General features: G+C 44.0%; 1 protein-coding gene across 1 annotated transcript; it reads left to right on the top strand.

Moving 5' to 3' along the window:
• Window positions 1–5,064: 5,064 nt before the first annotated feature.
• Window positions 5,065–15,143, top strand: LOC115174473 (tribbles pseudokinase 2). The gene is made up of 3 exons (XM_029733022.1): window positions 5,065–6,426; window positions 9,538–9,830; window positions 12,831–15,143. Exons 1-3 carry the CDS (start codon window positions 6,157–6,159, stop codon window positions 13,303–13,305), a joined length of 1,038 nt encoding a protein of 345 aa, XP_029588882.1. The 5' UTR covers window positions 5,065–6,156; the 3' UTR covers window positions 13,306–15,143.
• Window positions 15,144–17,624: the final 2,481 nt, after the last annotated feature.

Here is a 17,624-nt window from a genome sequence, read left to right as displayed (position 1 = left end):
AGGTTAATAATGTAAGTCAAGAGCTACGGTTCTAAGCAGTGGTCCCTGACATGTTGCTGACCCACTCTCTCAGATGGTCTGTTCTCAAGTGTAAGTATTAATGAAAGTGGTGCTCTGAATAGGAAGGATGTTGCTAGTCTGTTCCTGCTATAACAATAAAGAAACACTGTCCTAGAGTGTACGATGGCAAGGAGTTCTGAAATAGAATAACTGCTCTGCATGCTCTCAATTAGTAGATTGTCATTGACATGTAGGACCTTGTCTGTGGTCGACAGATCTGATTACACATTGATAGGCCTATCCTATGGCCTAATACAGCCGCAATTTGTGTCAACATTGTTTGAGTGTCATTGTTGTGTTGTAATTCAATGTGACTAGCCTCTGTCAGAAACAGGTCACAGAGGAAAGAAAGGGATGGAAATATGAGCGTAGTCATATCATCACTGTAACATCATCCTCACCCCTTTCTCTCTCTCCCTATCTCTCGATCTTCCTCTCTCTCTCGCTCTTCCTTCTGCACTCAGGTGAAAGCTGGCTTGCTTGGCTACGAAGGTACGAGGTCGGGGCCAGAATGTGGCACACGTACGTACTCATCCCCAAAATGACCTCTTTTACACTCAGTTGAACGCGAGAGCCGTTGCAGCTGCTCTACCCAATAGACTGACTCACCTCTGGGAAACGTCAGCTTAAGCAGACAGCAAAGTCTGAATCATGGGTGTTCAAGATATCAAAATAAACCCATGGGTGACTTCTGAGGGTTGATTTCATGCGAGGGGAGGCAGAGTTGTGCAAAGGGTAAGAGGTGCAGGGGGGATGGGGCAGAGTAAGAAAGGCAAAAAAAATGTAAACAGTCGAAAGGACAAGTGAGAATGTTTATGACATGGTGTGAATTGAAAAAGGTGATAGAAGTACACAATGTGAGTCGTTATGTGGGTGAAAAGTTTTTACGTAATTATGATAAATAAGTCCTGCTGAATATGTCCATATTAGAATGCTTTGCGTTGTTACAAAGAGCAGACCGCAGAAAAACACTTGATGGACCGACCGTTTTAGGTTTGAAACACGTTGAATGCTTATCTTTCTTTGATCTCCTTAATGACGAGGAAGTAATACCTCGAATGTTAAATGCCTCCCTATCTTTTTATATGGTAGCTGTCTGGCTGACAGACAGCCTAAAGGCGCCCGCATGCTTCCCAGATGAAACAGTTTGGAAGAGTTTGTGCATATATTATGAACGAGATTTTGGGACGTTAGTTTTTGTTAGTTTGGACTTTAGTGAGGGTTTTTTCGGCTGTTCGGGCACACCATTTTTTTCTGGAGGCAAGTCGAAGTTCAGAGCCGAAGTATACGCCCATTCGTCGGTGAATGATCAACAGTAGGGTTTCTTCAATAAAGTCTTTGTTGTCATTCAACGAGAGACAACTCCTTTTCATGCAAATATTTTCATTGAGAAATACTGCACCAAACATCTTAGTTAGATGTAAAATTACGCAACAAAGATCTCCTCAGCAAAAACGTAAAAATCAATGACACATTTTTTGAGTTATCTTAGATTCATTTGGACTATTCTCAAAATGGACAAACAGTACTATTGCCACTTTTTCTTGTTTTTAAAGCGATGGGGCGGTAGCCTAGTGGTTAGAGCGTTGGGCCAATAACCAAAAGGTTACTAGATCAAATCTCTGAGATGACAAGGTAAAAATCTGTTGTTCTGCCCCTGAACAAGGCAGGTAACCCACAGTTCCTAGGCCGTCAAAGAATTTGTTCTTAACTGACTTGCCTAGTTAAATAAAGGCAAAATGTTAAAAAAATATGTGAGCACACTCGTTTGTTTTGGGTAGGTGCCAGCCGAACTGAAGCATGCTGACGCCTTCTCTCCAGTCTAGAGAGCAGAGCATAGCGTCTCAGTCCCCCGGACACGCTCTTCCCCTCTTCCTCCATGGTCTCATGGCACAGATCTAGGGTCAGCTTACCTTCCCCAAATCCTCACCTTGAAGTGGCACTCCAGTCTCCTTTTCATCTCATTTAAGACCTATTTACTTAACAAAAGGCACATCTCAATAGGTGGTCCAGGTAAGTCATGACATAGCACAGGTGGGGGGGGGGGGGTTTGGCGTTTCCTCTTTTGTTCTCTATAGTAGAGTTCTCCTGGCATCCGTCAGTGGAAGACACTGTTCCTCAAGCAAGAGGGAGGCTGACGACAACACCACTTCCCTTCAAAGCAACTCCTTGAAGTTTTCAGTTGTGTCTAAAAAATACTATTTTGCTCAAAGAATATATTTTTTACCCTTTAGTGTGTGTACTTTACTGTATTTACATTTGGGATTTCACTTTTCAACAGGAAAATTTCAAATATCGCTGGAGGACGTCTTAGGGTGGAAAACTGGTCTAAGTCTTAGGGGCAACATCTTCCTACTCCTGGTGTGGTGGCTGAGTCGTGAGTAAGGCCGCTCCAGGGACTTGATTCAGACAGGAGTCATCCTCACTGATGTTTGCGGTCTTGGAGGACAGATCTCTCACACACATGCTCCGAGGTGCTGGGTAGGCCTGCCATTTCTCCTCAGTACAAACGTGTTTAGAGAGCGAATGCGTTTCAATCTTGTGGTTTTTCATCTCTCTACTCCTCTAGGAATGGATCAAACCGCCAGGGAATGGGTCAAAGTGTTTGGGGATTATTTTTCTATTTCATGCACAGCTGCTCTGTTGTCATGGATTAACAGAATCTGCGGTAAAATCCGGCAGGACGTGTGTATGTTGGACCATAGCTCGGATGTTTGAAGTTGGAGTGGGTAGGCATGTCAATTCCAAGAGCATTTGGTTAGTGATAACATTAACTCCCAGTGATAACTAAAACCAAAATGAACATATTTACGTTATCTAAATTCATTATATGGTAATAGTCTCTTTGACGTCTGTGAAGGAAAAACAAAGCCTTTGACTGCAACCGACGCTCCGTGTATGAAATGACACAAAGACTGATCCTGGGTGGGTGGGAGCTGTGGCCCGCGGTGGATATTGGAGCGATGCATACACTCACACGCAAACACACACACACACACACACAGACACCATATTATATGATAGCGTGTAGGTGCATTGCATTCAGCAGCTGTTAACCACCACCACTAATATAGAAGAAACCTGTCTCTGTGTGAAAAATGTATTACCATGTAGAGTGGGTTTAGTCAGGCATGGCTGTGAGATGAGAATATCCTTCCTCAGAATATTGTGTGGAATCCTACTGCAATTCTATAGCTGCCAGCATGTATGGGAAGAAAAGGGGCAAAGTGAACACTTCTGTCTGTCTCCCTCCCATGCAGCTGCAGGCATTCCTTTAAACGCGCCACATTCCGACATGAAATTGCTCAATCTTGCTCTCACACCCCCTTCCTTGCTCTTTCCATCAGTAGAGGGCCCAGGTCACACATAGGCCTACCAATGTCACGCACAGGTCTCACCACCATATAGGCTATTATAGACAGATCATTAGTAATGCTTTATTACATGTTATAAATGTCAAATGACATGCTTACAACAAGTTTATTAATAATGCATTATTAATGAATGTAATGCATTACCAGACAGTCAACCTACAATGCTTAGACAATAATGTTTCCATATACACTACATGACCATGGGCAATAAAGAATCATGGGCAATAAAATTGAGTTGGTCCCCCCTTTGCTGCTATAACAGCCTCCTCTCTTCTGAGAAGGCTTTCTACTAGATGTTGGAACATTTCTGCGAGGACTTGCTTCCTTTCAGCAACAAGAGCATCAGTGAAGTCGGGCACGGTTGTTCGGCGATTAGGCCTGACTCACAGTCGGCGATCCAATTCCTCCCAAGGGTATTCGATTGGGTTGAGGTCAGGGCTCTGTGCAAGCCAACCAAGTTCTTCCACACCGAACCTCGACAAACCATTTCTGTATGGACCTCGCTTTATGCACAGAGGCATTGTCATGCTGAAACAGGAAAGAGCCTTCCCCAAACTGTTGCCACAAAGTTGGAAGCACAGAATCATCTAGAATGTATGCTGTAGTGTTAAGATTTCCCTTCACTGGAACTAAGGGGCCTAGCCCGAACCATGAAAAACAGCCCCAGACCATAATTCCTCCTCCACCAAACTTTACAGTTGGCACTATGCATTCGGCAGGTAGCGTTCTCCTGGCATCCGCCAAACCCAGATTCGTCCGTCCAATTGCCAGATGGTGAAGTGTGATTCATCACTCCAGATAACGCATTTCTACTGCTCCAGTCCAAAGGCGGAGAGCTTTACACCACTCCAGCCGACGCTTTGGATTGCGCATGGTGATCTTAGGCTTGTGTGCGGCTGCTCGGCCGTGGAAACCCATTTCATGAAGCTCCTGACGAACAGTTATTGGGCTGACGCTACTTCCAGAGACAGTTTGGAACTCAGTAGTGAGCTATGTAACCGAGGACAGATGATTTTTATACGCTACGCGCTTCAGCACTCGGCGGTCCCGTTCTTGTGTGGCCTACCACTTCGTGGCTGAGCCATTGTTGCTCCTAGACGTTTCCACTTCACAATAACAGCACTTACAGTTGACTGTGGCAGCTCTAGCAGGGCAGACATTTTACACACTGACTTGTTGGAAAGGTGGCATCCTATGATGGTGCCATGTTGAAAGTCACTGAGCTCTTCAGTAAGGCCATTCTACTGCCAATGTTTGTCTATGGAGATTTCATGGCTGTGTGCTCGATTTTATACCCGTCAGTGACGTGTGTGGCTGAACTAGCCGAATCCACTAATTTGAAGGGGTGTCAACATACGTTTGTATATATAGTGTATTTCTATGGATGGCATTTGTAGAGGGAAATGCATATGCATCATATATAGTAGGCTACAGTAGCCTGCCTTACCACACTCCCATGCCGTGGGCAGGCTACATTTAGATTCATGGGGTGTACATGCAGCCCACATGACTGCTGCATATTACTGTAGACATTGTGTCAAGATCGGCAGGAAAACCAATGGGGTTCCTCTCTGTATGTGTGTGTGTGTGACGTAAGGGAGGCGGGTCGGAGGCAGGTCTGCGTGTATGTGTGTGAGCGAAAGAGTGTGTGTGGAAGCCTATCCGCCAGGCTGTCGGCTCCTGCACTGAGGCACGGTGTGTGTTGCGCGGCTGACCTCGCATTGAATGGACTAGATTTTCCCAGCCACGTAAGTACACACCACGGGCCGGAAAGGATGTCTTGCTGAATCAAGGGAAAGGCCTGGGAAAGTCGGCCATCCCTTAATTCCAGCTGCTGAAACAGTCGACGACAGTTCCTTCGGTTTTTAAAATTCGTCGCAAAGGACATCCACTTCCGAACACAACAAAGGGCTACGAATTCTGGATGGTTTTCTCTCCATATTTGGTCGATGGCAATCCCCGAAGCTCGCTGCATTTGTGGAACCAACAAGGCCCATCTGACACTGGCCTGGTAGCTATGAAGCAATAGCATTGCTTTTGCTATCAATAATTCATGTTGATTTTATATATAGCCTACGGTAGCTTGCAACGTCGGTGCGATTTTAATCGCGGTTACTTTGTATGGTCTCAGTCTGCAAGCTATTAGACGGATACATTGTTTCTATTTTCTGAAACGTGTCACGTAATTGAATTCATCTGCGGGATAGCTTTATGCTAAATATACCATCTAGCAGTCCAATCGTCATTACAAAGCTGACATTCGGTAGGATTTGAGTATTTCTTTTGTAGCAAATCGGCATCGCTGTCTCTCGCACTCGGGAAAAGCGTTTCTGCTCACATGCAGCACCGTCTCTTCTGCAAAGGGCTGCCGTGCGTTATGGGGCAGTGAATCTTGTTTTAGTCCTACAGCTGGGTAGATAAAGACCACATATTGCAAACATTATCTTAGAATCGCCTCTTTCTTTGCGTGTATTGCACATGAGCCCTCCAGCTGTACATATATAGGATTGACATAGCCTAGCCTACGTATTACAGTGTAATAGGTGCCCTTGCACGACATATTATCTAGAGTTATATTTTTTAAACGGCAGCTACAAAGTATTGGGCCACAACAACCGATCGATTGACTCAAGTTTACATCCCAAAGAAGTGCTGCTACACATCCCTGCCTTCGAAGAGAAGAAGAACCCCGGATAGTTTGGAAGTGTTTCAGGGAATCCTGATGAACATACAGAGATCAAATCCCATCAACATCTCGCGTTATGGGAGATCACGGCACAAAGCAACCGAATTCGAGGAGTTATCTTGCTTGAGGACTACAGAATCCAGCCAGAGTTTCAGCCCTAACCTAGGATCCCCTAGCCCCCCTGAAACACCAGATTCCTCCCACTGTATCTCCTGCATCGGGAACTACCTGCTCCTCGAGCCGTTGGAGGGGGACCACGTATTCAGAGCCGCCCACCTGCACACCGGCGAAGAGCTTGTATGTAAGGTGGGTATTCGAGCTATAAGAGTTGTACGGGCCCTTGGGTTGATTGACGGTCGCATTAGTCATAAGAGAGATTGCAGCAGATATGGGCCTATAGTGTAGCAAACGTCATGCAAATTCCAATCATCTCGAGGAGATCACACTAGCCTAACCATAAAACACCATATTTGGTCAATCCACCAGGGTCATATGGAAGTTGAATGTAGAATAGAATTATAGCACTATAATAAACCTGAACTTGCTCACAATGCAGCCATCTATTTTAGCTATACATATATATATAAATATACAGTAGTTACATGTTTATAGCTGTAGGGCAGGCCTGGCTGGTTGCCTTTTTTAATGCAAATTACCCACGGACTGTCCAATAGGGCATGCACAATTAAACAATGCACTGTATAGATAAATACCCGGTGTTGGCGCGAAATTTGTCTCCTGATATTTTATGCATGAATTGGAAATACAGAAAAGTGAATGGAGTGCAAAGCAGGCAGACAAGCAGGCAGCTCAGCTCGCGCGTGTCTGGAAAGCTATGTGGGTCCGGTTGCATGATGTAACGTCGACAAAGGAGTTAGTAACTGCTCTCACAAACTAATAGCCCGTGTAGCACTACCCAGTCCTTTGTTCCTCATTGTTAAAAAATGAATATGAGGTTTTCCTCATTCTCCTGCGCATGCAGCCTGGTCTCATAGACTAGACGTAATATAGTAAATTAAAATCTGGATAAACTGAAATTAGTAACAAATGTTACGTTTGGCATGGTTACATAAGACAGATGGTTACTTATGGCAAAACCTACAGTAAGGGGGTTGGTAGGGCGTATAACGCAAATGTCTAGCCATCCAAAGGTTGCGAGTTTGAATCTCATCAGTGACAAATTTAGCACTTTAGCCCTCGGGGCTCCCGAGTGGCGCAGCAGTGTAAGGCACTGCATCACAGTGCTAGAGGCATCACTACAGATGCTGGTTCGATTCCAGGCAGTATCACAACCGGCAGTGATTGGGAGTCCCATAGGGCGTGCACAATTGGTCCAGTGTCGTCCGGGTTAGGGTTTGGCCGGGGTAGGTCGTCATTGTAAAAAGGAATTTGTTCATAACTGACTTGCCTAGTTAAATCAAGGTTAAATAAATACAAAATTCAATAATTAGCAACTACTAACTACTTAGCATGTAGCTAACCCTAACCTTAACCCTGTTAGCTAACCCTAATGCTAATGTTAGCCACCTAGCTAGAATTTGTAACATATCATGAGTTTAGCAAATTCTTAACATATTGTACGTTTTGCAAATTCGTAACATATAATACGAATTGTAATTCATAGCATAGAAAATGGGTGATGGACATCCACAAATGAATACATATCATACGAAACGGAACATACAGTACCATACTAAAATGGAGGTACTTATTTACTTATATAATAATACGAAATGCTCTGAGACCAGGTTGGCACATAGCACGAGCTCTGCTTTTCATTACTACCAAAATGACCCACGGTATGGGTGTATAATATAATCATGTTTCAGTTTTTCTAGTGCAATATGAGTATAATACATTTCATTGTAGTTAAATCTCCAACTTGTTGTTGTTTTTCTCATAGGACACACATCACCAGAGGGTCTGAAAGATCCGATATGTGGTCGACTTGTCGGATAGGACTTCAATTTGTGCATATGGCAACCTTTTGGCCTTTGTTTCCACCTCTCTACAGTACATTATTGACTTAACTGTAAATCGATATGAATGTAAATAACCTTACGGTAACTCTTTACATGAAGTTCCACTGTTTCCACCACTGTAAAGTACATTATTGACTTAACTGTATATTATGATTATTGGCGCATTGGATACATGTACCCTTGGGTACATTCAAATTATTAACCGTTAGGGTCATAAACCTGACCTGATTAATAGGAAAAAATAGTTAGGCTAAAAGCACACAGGCCCCATCGGAGCACAGTCCTAGAATGATAAGTATGGCCTTTGGCACTGTAACTGCCACTGCCAGCGAGCTATATTTATACATCTGACCTCCATTTTTACTGAATGTTGCCAAGCAACATCAAAGATCAATTTGTAATCTCAGAATTGACGGTTTACTGCCTAGGCGTATTAGTAGAACCCAGCTACAATTGTAGACCTTGAGAAGCACACACACACTGCGGGGTGAGCCAGAGCCCAGTGTTTTCTAACCATTTATCGACTTGGAGTCGAGAGGCTCGTTCACCTGGGCTGCACTTGCTGAAAGTCAAGGTGGAGAACTGAGGGAGAGGGGTTACTATGGAAACCGGGGGAGCCTGTAGCATATTTTGGAATTTATTTCACCATTATTTAACCAGGTAGGCAAGTTGAGAACAAGTTCTCATTTACAATTGCGACCTGGCCAAGATAAAGCAAAGCAGTTCGACACATACAACAACACAGAGTTACACATGGAGTAAAACAAACCTACAGTCAATAATACAGTAGAAAAATAAGTCTATATACAATGTGAGCAAATGAGGTGAGATAAGGGAGGTAAAGGCAAAAAAGGCCATGGTGACAAAGTAAATACAATATAGCAAGTAAAACACTGGAATGGTAGATTTGTAGTGGAAGAAAGTGCAAAGTAGAAATAGAAATAATGGGGTGCAAAGGAGCACAATAAATAAATACAGTAGGGGAAGAGGTAGTTGTATGGGCTAAATTACAGATGGGCTATGTACAGGTGCAGTGATCTGTGAGCTGCTCTGACAGCTGGTGCAAGAAGGGCGACAGCGACAATGTTACAGAATGTTCACGTTCGGATATAAATGTATGCGTGCAGAATATGGAATAGTTACCCTGTAGTTCTATGTGTTTACCTTTCTATCTGCAGCAGCAATCTAAATGTTGCACCCCATGGAATGAACCTTGGTCTGAAGGTTCTGGAGCCCTGGGGGGGCGTAGGCAAATTCATTAAGGTGAAACATTGGAGAAGTATAGAGCTCACCCGGTTCTCTATTCTACACGATGATAGACAATCACATCTGTTCTAGTCTACACAATGTGCTGAGCAATGACTCATCTCCATCGAATACTAAACTCCCTCCCTCTCGTTCTCCCCGCCCACCCGCTCTCCCTCCCCCTCTCCAGGTGTTTGAGATAGGCTGTTACCAGGAGTCCCTGGCGGCCTACTTCGCCCTGGGCAGACATGAGCACATCAACCAGGTGGTGGAGGTCCTGCTGGGGGAGCAGCGGGCCTACGTCTTCTTCGAGAGGAGCCACGGAGACATGCACTCCTTCGTCCGCACCTGCAAGAAGCTGCGCGAGGACGAGGCCGCCAGACTCTTCCGTCAGATAGCCTCGGCTGTGGCGCATTGCCACGACAACGGCGTGGTCCTCCGGGACCTCAAGCTGAGGAAGTTTGTCTTCCGGAACGAGGACAGGTGAGGAAGTGGACGGGTTGAGGAGGGGTGGGGCCTCTTTGTAAATCGATGTGAATGTAAATAACCCTACGGTAACTCTTCACATGAAGTTCCACTGTGTATTAACACTCTAATTACTACAGTAACAATGTAGTTGAGCAGTTTCTATTTAGATCAGAGGTCGCCATATTGGAGGTACGCAATATAACCAGGAGTACACACACGTATGCGGTTTGGGGACGAACAGGGAGACTGGATACAGTCTAGACCCCCCGGCCAGCTAGCTGAACTGCTCTTAAACTGGTTAACAGTGAAGCAGAGATGCCAGGAGTTGCTTTGTCTGACAGATGTTCAGTTCCATTGGGATTTACCATGTAAGGCTGTGGCACAGAGTAATGAATCGGTTCTACACCGACATCAGCTAGTGCAGGCTGTAGTATATACTGACCCCTGGTGATGGGCTGTCCACATTTATCACTATAGTGATCCAGGAGAACGGTGATAAAAACATATTCTAATGCTGCTTTTCTAACTGACTGGTCGAAGCAAGCATGTGTTGTTCCTGGCGCTGACTGGATGCCCTCTATCTGAATGCCCCAGCCCAGACGCACACTGAACCCAAGTCAGCTTTGTGTTTTCTCCTCCAACGGTTGAGGTTACATTGGGCGAAGTGTAAGCCGATCCTAGATCTGTTCTGGACCTCATTCTGCTCCGACCCGACAGTGGAGTAGAGGCCCTTTATCTATGTGAATATGTGGCCGCGTCACCCTCTGGCTCTGCTCATTGAAAAGGGAAGCTGAGCCACACTCATTTAATAGCAGCCTAACGACCTTGGCTGCCATAGCAGGACCAACCATGTGACAGGGTGGGATGTGAAACCCTCCACTGAATGATTGATGGGGGCAGAGCTTGGTTCAAGGGGGGTGAAGAGAGACACTAGGGTGGGGACTGGGGGTGCATCTAATTCTAAGTGGCTTCCTTCCTCTACTCCTGTCCTTGTATCCTCTCCTACATCTGGACTGTTCGGAAAACAAAAACTAGCACGAGATGAAAACATGACCAAAACAATCTAAGCAGTATAGTGGTAGGCTACTGGGAATCTGCTTTCGCCTGTCCAGCGCTTTCAAATTAGTGCAGATGAAGGAAAGGAGATGAGGAGACCGGAGAGGACGCCACTTCAGACTGTTCAGAGTCACCCTGGCCAAAAGCCAAGACCCAGAGCCTTAGTGGCAGGCCAGAGAAGGCAGAGAAGGAGAGAGAGAGAGAGAGAGAGAGATAGGTGTCCCAGTAAGTTGATATGGCCACAGTATTTGCAGTGTGTGGTGACAGACTGGGAAACCTGCTTATGTCATCATGGTTGAATTCACCACTCACTGTCCCCCAGGAATGGTTCTAGGTCATCCTTGCTGGGATTCAGCATCAGCCAGGGGATATCTAGAACCCAACCTACAAGCACTGTCCTTACTGTACCAGACAGTGACCTCTTAACCCAGCAATGTGTTTTAATGTACTTAACATGAGATGCTATGTAAGCAGCAGTAAGGCATACGTCAACCTCTTTATTCTAATGGCTGCCTAGAGTGTTTGCTGGTATGTATGTTGCAGGTAGCTCTGTTAGTGACATTTACAAATGGGCTGCTTATAAAGGTTATTATCGTACCCATTGAGGTAATGCATTGATTGCATACTCTCAACTACCTGAAATCAAGCTCCTTGAACAAAAGAAATCTGAACAAGTGAGGCGGATGGTACAAAATCCCACAATTAACACAAAGTCAAGACTAAGCACAAATCAGTGGAGGTGTGTGTTTGAGCACTTGTGCATGTGAGTGGAAGATATCTTGGGGATTTATGCATTAGCCACTGCTGCAGCTCTGCTCTTCTCCTTAATTAACCTTTTACTGCAGTGGGCTAAATGAGTATCACACAAAGTGTTTCTTGGTAGTCCTAAACACATCTACTTTGAAACCAAAGTATACACCTCACACACATGGTTATGGAATTAAACAAAGAAGACACCTTTACCCAGTAATGGAAAAAGTACCAAATTGTCAAAAATGTTTATTAATTATGAAATTATGAAAAATATGAATAATTGGTCATTTAACTGCAGGAAAGGGCTACAGTGGATGAAGTGCTCAGTTCTCCCTGAATGTGTGTGTGTGTGTGTGTGTGTGTGTGTGTGTGTGTGTGTGTGTGTGTGTGTGTGTGTGTGTGTGTGTGTGTGTGTGTGTGTGTGCGTGCGCGCGCGTCTCTAAGAGCCCACTTCCACGCAAACAGATGGAGCCACTTTAGGTGGAGCCTCACAAGTGTCCCTTTCTCGTCTGTGTATAGGGTCTGTATGCCGTGAACCACTCCAGAGTCCTCATCAATCATGATGCCTCTGAACAACCCTTCGTTATGATCTCAGAGAAGCAATGGCTGTGATGGTCTGCTTTGAAAAGAGACGAGGCATAATGGTTCTCTGTTATAAACAAAAACACACTGAGGACGATAACATTTTTGAGGGTTGATTCCCGTTTTGAAACTCTTCTTACCACATGCTCGCTCAAGGCCTCTGAACGGAAGTCGTCCATAATGGCGGTTCTTTGTTGGACTGGAGAGGTCTATTGAATCAGCTGGGCTATAAATAGGCTGACGCATGCTGGCTGGGTGCGCTGCTCTTATCTCTGTGAATGGAAATGTCAGATGTAAGCCCCAGGCATTATGTGCTCTACGTGATTTAATGTCCAAAGCTATGGATCGGCGATGTCCATCACAGTGAATTACATTGCGATCCCACTAGAGGAGGGCAACTGCCTACAGTGATCAAGAGCTGTGCGGCAGAGGCATTTCTATACTCACAATGTACTTTTGATTTTACGGACCATTTACGTTGAAATGAGAAAATGCGTCATTGTCCATCGGTTATATAAAGGTCAGATATGATTCTTATCAGAATATATTTTGTGTTCATCCTCCTGTGGAAAGAGAACTCTGGGCATTAATATTTGTTTGTTGTCTGTTCTTGTCTCCCCCCAGGAGCCTTGTGAAGCTGGAGAGCCTAGAAGACACCTACATCCTGGAGGGCCATGACGACTCTCTGTCAGACAAACATGGCTGCCCCGCCTACGTCAGCCCCGAGATCCTCAACGCCAGCGGCAGCTACTCGGGCAAGGCGGCCGACGTCTGGTCTCTGGGCGTCATGCTCTACACCATCCTGGTGGGCCGCTACCCCTTCCACGACGTAGAACCCGGCTCCCTGTTCAGTAAGATCCGCCGGGGCCACTTCAGCATCCCAGAGACCCTGACGCCCAAGGCCAAGTGTCTGATCCGGAGTATCCTCCGCCGGGAGCCTGCAGAGCGTCTCACGTCCCGGGAGATCCTGGAGCACCCCTGGTTCTTATCCTCCGGGGCAGCAGGTGGCGCTATGCTCCAGGGGAGAGGGGAGAGGGAGCAGGAGCAGACTGTGCCCGAGGTGAACATGGAGGAGGAGCTGGATCAGTTCTTCAGCTGAGCAGACAGGAAACAGGAAGCACAAAGGGAGAACTACCCCACAACGCGGAACAAATGCGACACGCTCGGAAAGAGCCTAACGGTAGATTAGTTGTTTAGCAGGTGAAACATTGTCACTCACAGAAAAGGTGTTTCCATCTTTTTTTCTTTCCATTCCATGGAAAACCAACCTCGAGGCGGAGCCAGGTGGTGAATGGCTTACAAACGTCACGGGGGCGGGACTTCTGTTAAGAGGAGTTGCCGCCACTAGACATGCAAGTCGCAAACAATGTAGCAAACATAATCTTTTTTTTTTCTTTTCGTGGTGCTGTTAAAAGTAGATACATACAACATGTGGTGACGCTACAGCACGCACGAAGGAACACAAGACCTCAGCCAAGGAGAACAAGACACATGTCAGTCAGTCAAACTGCTACTACACTCCTCTGAATTTTCACACGACCAGGTATAAATTGCCCACTAACCACAGATCTAAGATCAGATAACCCAACCCTTAATCCTAAACCATTATTAGGAGGATTAAAAGAATATCTGACCCTGGACCAGTGATTAGGGCCAACTTCTACCTACTCTGTTCGAACAATCATCAGGACAGATGACCTCATTTTTGGTTGCTCACTCATTGTTTGTCTCTCATTACCTAACATGACCTTTGACCCTAGGTTATAAAGCTCTTACTGACATAGAAGACGGATAGTCACTCAATTATTGTACGTAACCGTCTTCAGAAACCTGTGTGCTTCATCATCTTTTTCTGTGTAACCTTATTCCTCTTCCCCACTTAAAAAAAAAAATATGTTCCACCACCATTCATTTATCATGAATTAATAAGGCTAGGTTTTAAGTCTGATATCACCTTGTTGTATTAAGCTATTCCATTCAGTTGTTACTGCTGCTTTGATATCTTCTCCTTAACCATCATTTGTAACCTATCTCTCTCTCGCTAAGCCTTCACCAGTTGCATAATGCACTTGATTTGTTTAGGCTCAGCGAACGATCGTTTTCACCTCTCTAGATGCGCTTTCTCTATTTAAGTTTAGCTTTTCATTTGTAGGAACGGAAAACGTTACGTTTTATTTAAATTGTAACATCAACTATATAAATATAAATATATATATATATTTAAAAAACATTGCAGGGTTTTTCTTTTCTTTTTCAGAGATTCCTTTTACATGTATGTATTGTAGGCAATATTTTGGACACAGGACAGGTGCGATGGGAAAAAGGCTGTCCGAAGTTTTTAGAAAAAAACAATTAAACTTTTGTGCCAGTATTTCTGTGCCCCCACCACCCATGTCGACTTCAGTCACCCTTAATATATTTTATTTTGATCTTGAAACCAATTATTAGAAGATACTATCACAGTAACATGTTCTGCAGTAGCCCATGTTGATTTTCTTCTGCCTGCGTAGGTCCTGTGAAACTGTCCTGTTCTGAATGGGTATCAGTGGACATGTTTTGTCGTATCTCAATGTTACTTGAATTTGTGTTTTTATTGACTAGTCCTCGGCATGTGCCCTATGAATGCTATCGCCTGCCTAGCAGGGTGAAACAAAACAAGCTTGTCTTTATAAAAGTAAAAAACACAAGTGAACATTTTATCCGAAATTTGCTATTTTGAGTCGCTTTTAAAACTGACTATTGCTTTTATTTTGTTTTGTAGAATGAGCTGCCCATATTTGCGTTTAGTGCTGATTTGGTGCTAATGTTCAAGGAGTCTTTTTGTTTTGGAGGGGAGTGGTGCATGGTGGGAATTCTGCCTCGGATGTTCTGATTGTAAAATGTAACAGATTTTGGTGTTTTGTCCAAATTTATTCAGTAAATAAATTGTGAACTGCACATTGGGTTTGATTCTTTTCTTAGCACATCATAGATATTGTATCTTTATGACATTAGGCCTCCGTATATCGTTAGTCAAGCCGCTCTGATGGTTATTACAAAGTGCTTTATATCGGGGATTGCGTCGTGTCTAAACATTAGCTCAGGCCACAGTGATGTAACCGCTGCGTTTTCCTGGAATACATTACAGTATGAACACTTTAGACGACATCTTTGGGTGAAGAGCACCTAAACACATTACAGAATGTCTCAATGCTTAAGTGCTGAGCTCACAGTGTTAAATAAACAGGTATAGTATTACCCCAATTAAGCGTAGTGTATTTGAACACACACAATGTTGAGACTTTCCACCTGTTAGACTATACATTAGGCTAGTTAACTACAGATACTCTGCTAATGCAGATAGTATCCATCTGTCCACACACAACAGACTTGAGCAGAAAATAGTAGTATTTTGTAGTTTATTTGAAAATACCAACTTTTCAAATACTCAATGTAGTCCAATATAGTTTATATAGAGTTTCAACTAAAAGGCATCTACAGTGCCTTCGGAAAGTATTCAGACCCCTTTAGTTTTTCCATATTTTGTTACGTTACAGCCTTATTCTAAAATGTATTAAATCGTTTTTTTCCCTCATCAATCTATACGCAATACCCCATAATGGCGAAACAAAAACAGTTTTTGTATAAAAAAAAACGACTGAAATATTACATTTACATACAGTGGGGCAAAAAAGTATTTAGTCAGCCACCAATTGTGCAAGTTCTCCCACTTAAAAAGATGAGAGATGCCTGTAATTTTCATCATAGGTACACTTCAACTATGACAGACAAAATGAGAAAAGAAAATCCAGATAATCACATTGTAGGATTTTTTATGAATTTATTTGCAAATTATGGTGGAAAATAAGTATTTGGTCACTAACAAAAGTTTATCTCAATACTTTGTTATATAACCTTTGTTGGCAATGACACAGGTCAAACGTTTTCTGTAAGTCTTCACAAGGTTTTCACACACTGTTGCTGGTATTTTGGCCCATTCCTCCATGCAGATCTCCTCTAGAGCAGTGATGTTTTGGGGCTGTTGCTGGGCAACACAGACTTTCAACTCCCTCCAAAGATTTTCTACGGGGTTGAGATCTGGAGACTGACTAGGCCACTCCAGGACCTTGAAATGCTTCTTACGAAGCCACTCCTTCGTTGCCCGGGCGGTGTGTTTGGGATCATTGTCATGCTGAAAGACCCAGCAACGTTTCATCTTCAATGCCCTTGCTGATGGAAGGAGGTTTTCACTCAAAATCTCACGATACATGGCCCCATTCATTCTTTCCTTTACACGGATCAGTCGTCCTGGTCCCTTTGCAGAAAAACAGCCCCAAAGCATGATGTTTCCACCCCCATGCTTCACAGTAGGTATGGTGTTCTTTGGATGCAACTCAGCATTCTTTGTCCTCCAAACACGACGAGTTGAGTTTTTACCAAAAAGTTCTATTTTGGTTTCATCTGACCATATGACATTCTCCCAATCCTCTTCTGGATCATCCAAATGCTCTCTAGCAAACTTCACTTTTGTTAGTGACCAAATACTTATTTTCCACCATAATTTGCAAATAAATTCATAAAAAATCCTACAATGTGATTATCTGGATTTTCTTTTCTCATTTTGTCTGTACTGGCTTAAGCAGGGGGACACGTCTGGCACTGCAGGATTTGAGTCCCTGGCGGCGTAGTGTGTTACTGATGGTAGGCTTTGTTACTTTGGTCCCAGCTCTCTGCAGGTCATTCACTAGGTCCCCCGGTGTGGTTCTGGGATTTTTGCTCACCGTTCTTGTGATCATTTTGACCCCACGGGGTGAGATCTTGCGTGGAGCCCCAGATCGAGGGAGATTATCAGTGGTCTTGTATGTCTTCCATTTCCTAATAATTTCTCCCACAGTTGATTTCTTCAAACCAAGCTGCTTACCTATTGCAGATTCAGTCTTCCCAGCCTGGTGCAGGTCTACAATTTTGTTTCTGGTGTCCTTTGACAGCTCTTTGGTCTTGGCCATAGAGTTTGGAGTGTGACTGTTTGAAGTTGTGGACAGGTGTCTTTTATACTGATAACAAGTTCAAACAGGTGCCATTAATACAGGTAACGAGTGGAGGACAGAGGAGCCTCTTAAAGAAGAAGTTACAGGTCTGTGAGAGCCAGAAATCTTGCTTGTTTGTAGGTGACCAAATACTTATTTTCCACCATAATTTGCAAATAAATTCATTAAAAATCCTACAATGTGATTTTCTGGATTTTTTTTTCTCATTTTGTCTGTCATAGTTGACGTGTACCTATGATGAAAATTACAGGCCTCTCTCATCTTTTTAAGTGGGAGAACTTGCACAATTGGTGGCTGACTAAATACTTTTTTGCCCCACTGTAAGTATTCAGATCATTTACTCAGTACTTTGTTGAAACAGCTTTGGCAGCAATTTCAGCCTTGAATCTTC

The sequence above is a fragment of the Salmo trutta genome, chromosome 35, assembly GCF_901001165.1.
Source record: "Salmo trutta chromosome 35, fSalTru1.1, whole genome shotgun sequence".
In the NCBI taxonomy this organism is placed as follows: Eukaryota; Metazoa; Chordata; class Actinopteri; order Salmoniformes; family Salmonidae; genus Salmo; species Salmo trutta.
This window is presented reverse-complemented; position numbering and strand designations above follow the sequence as displayed.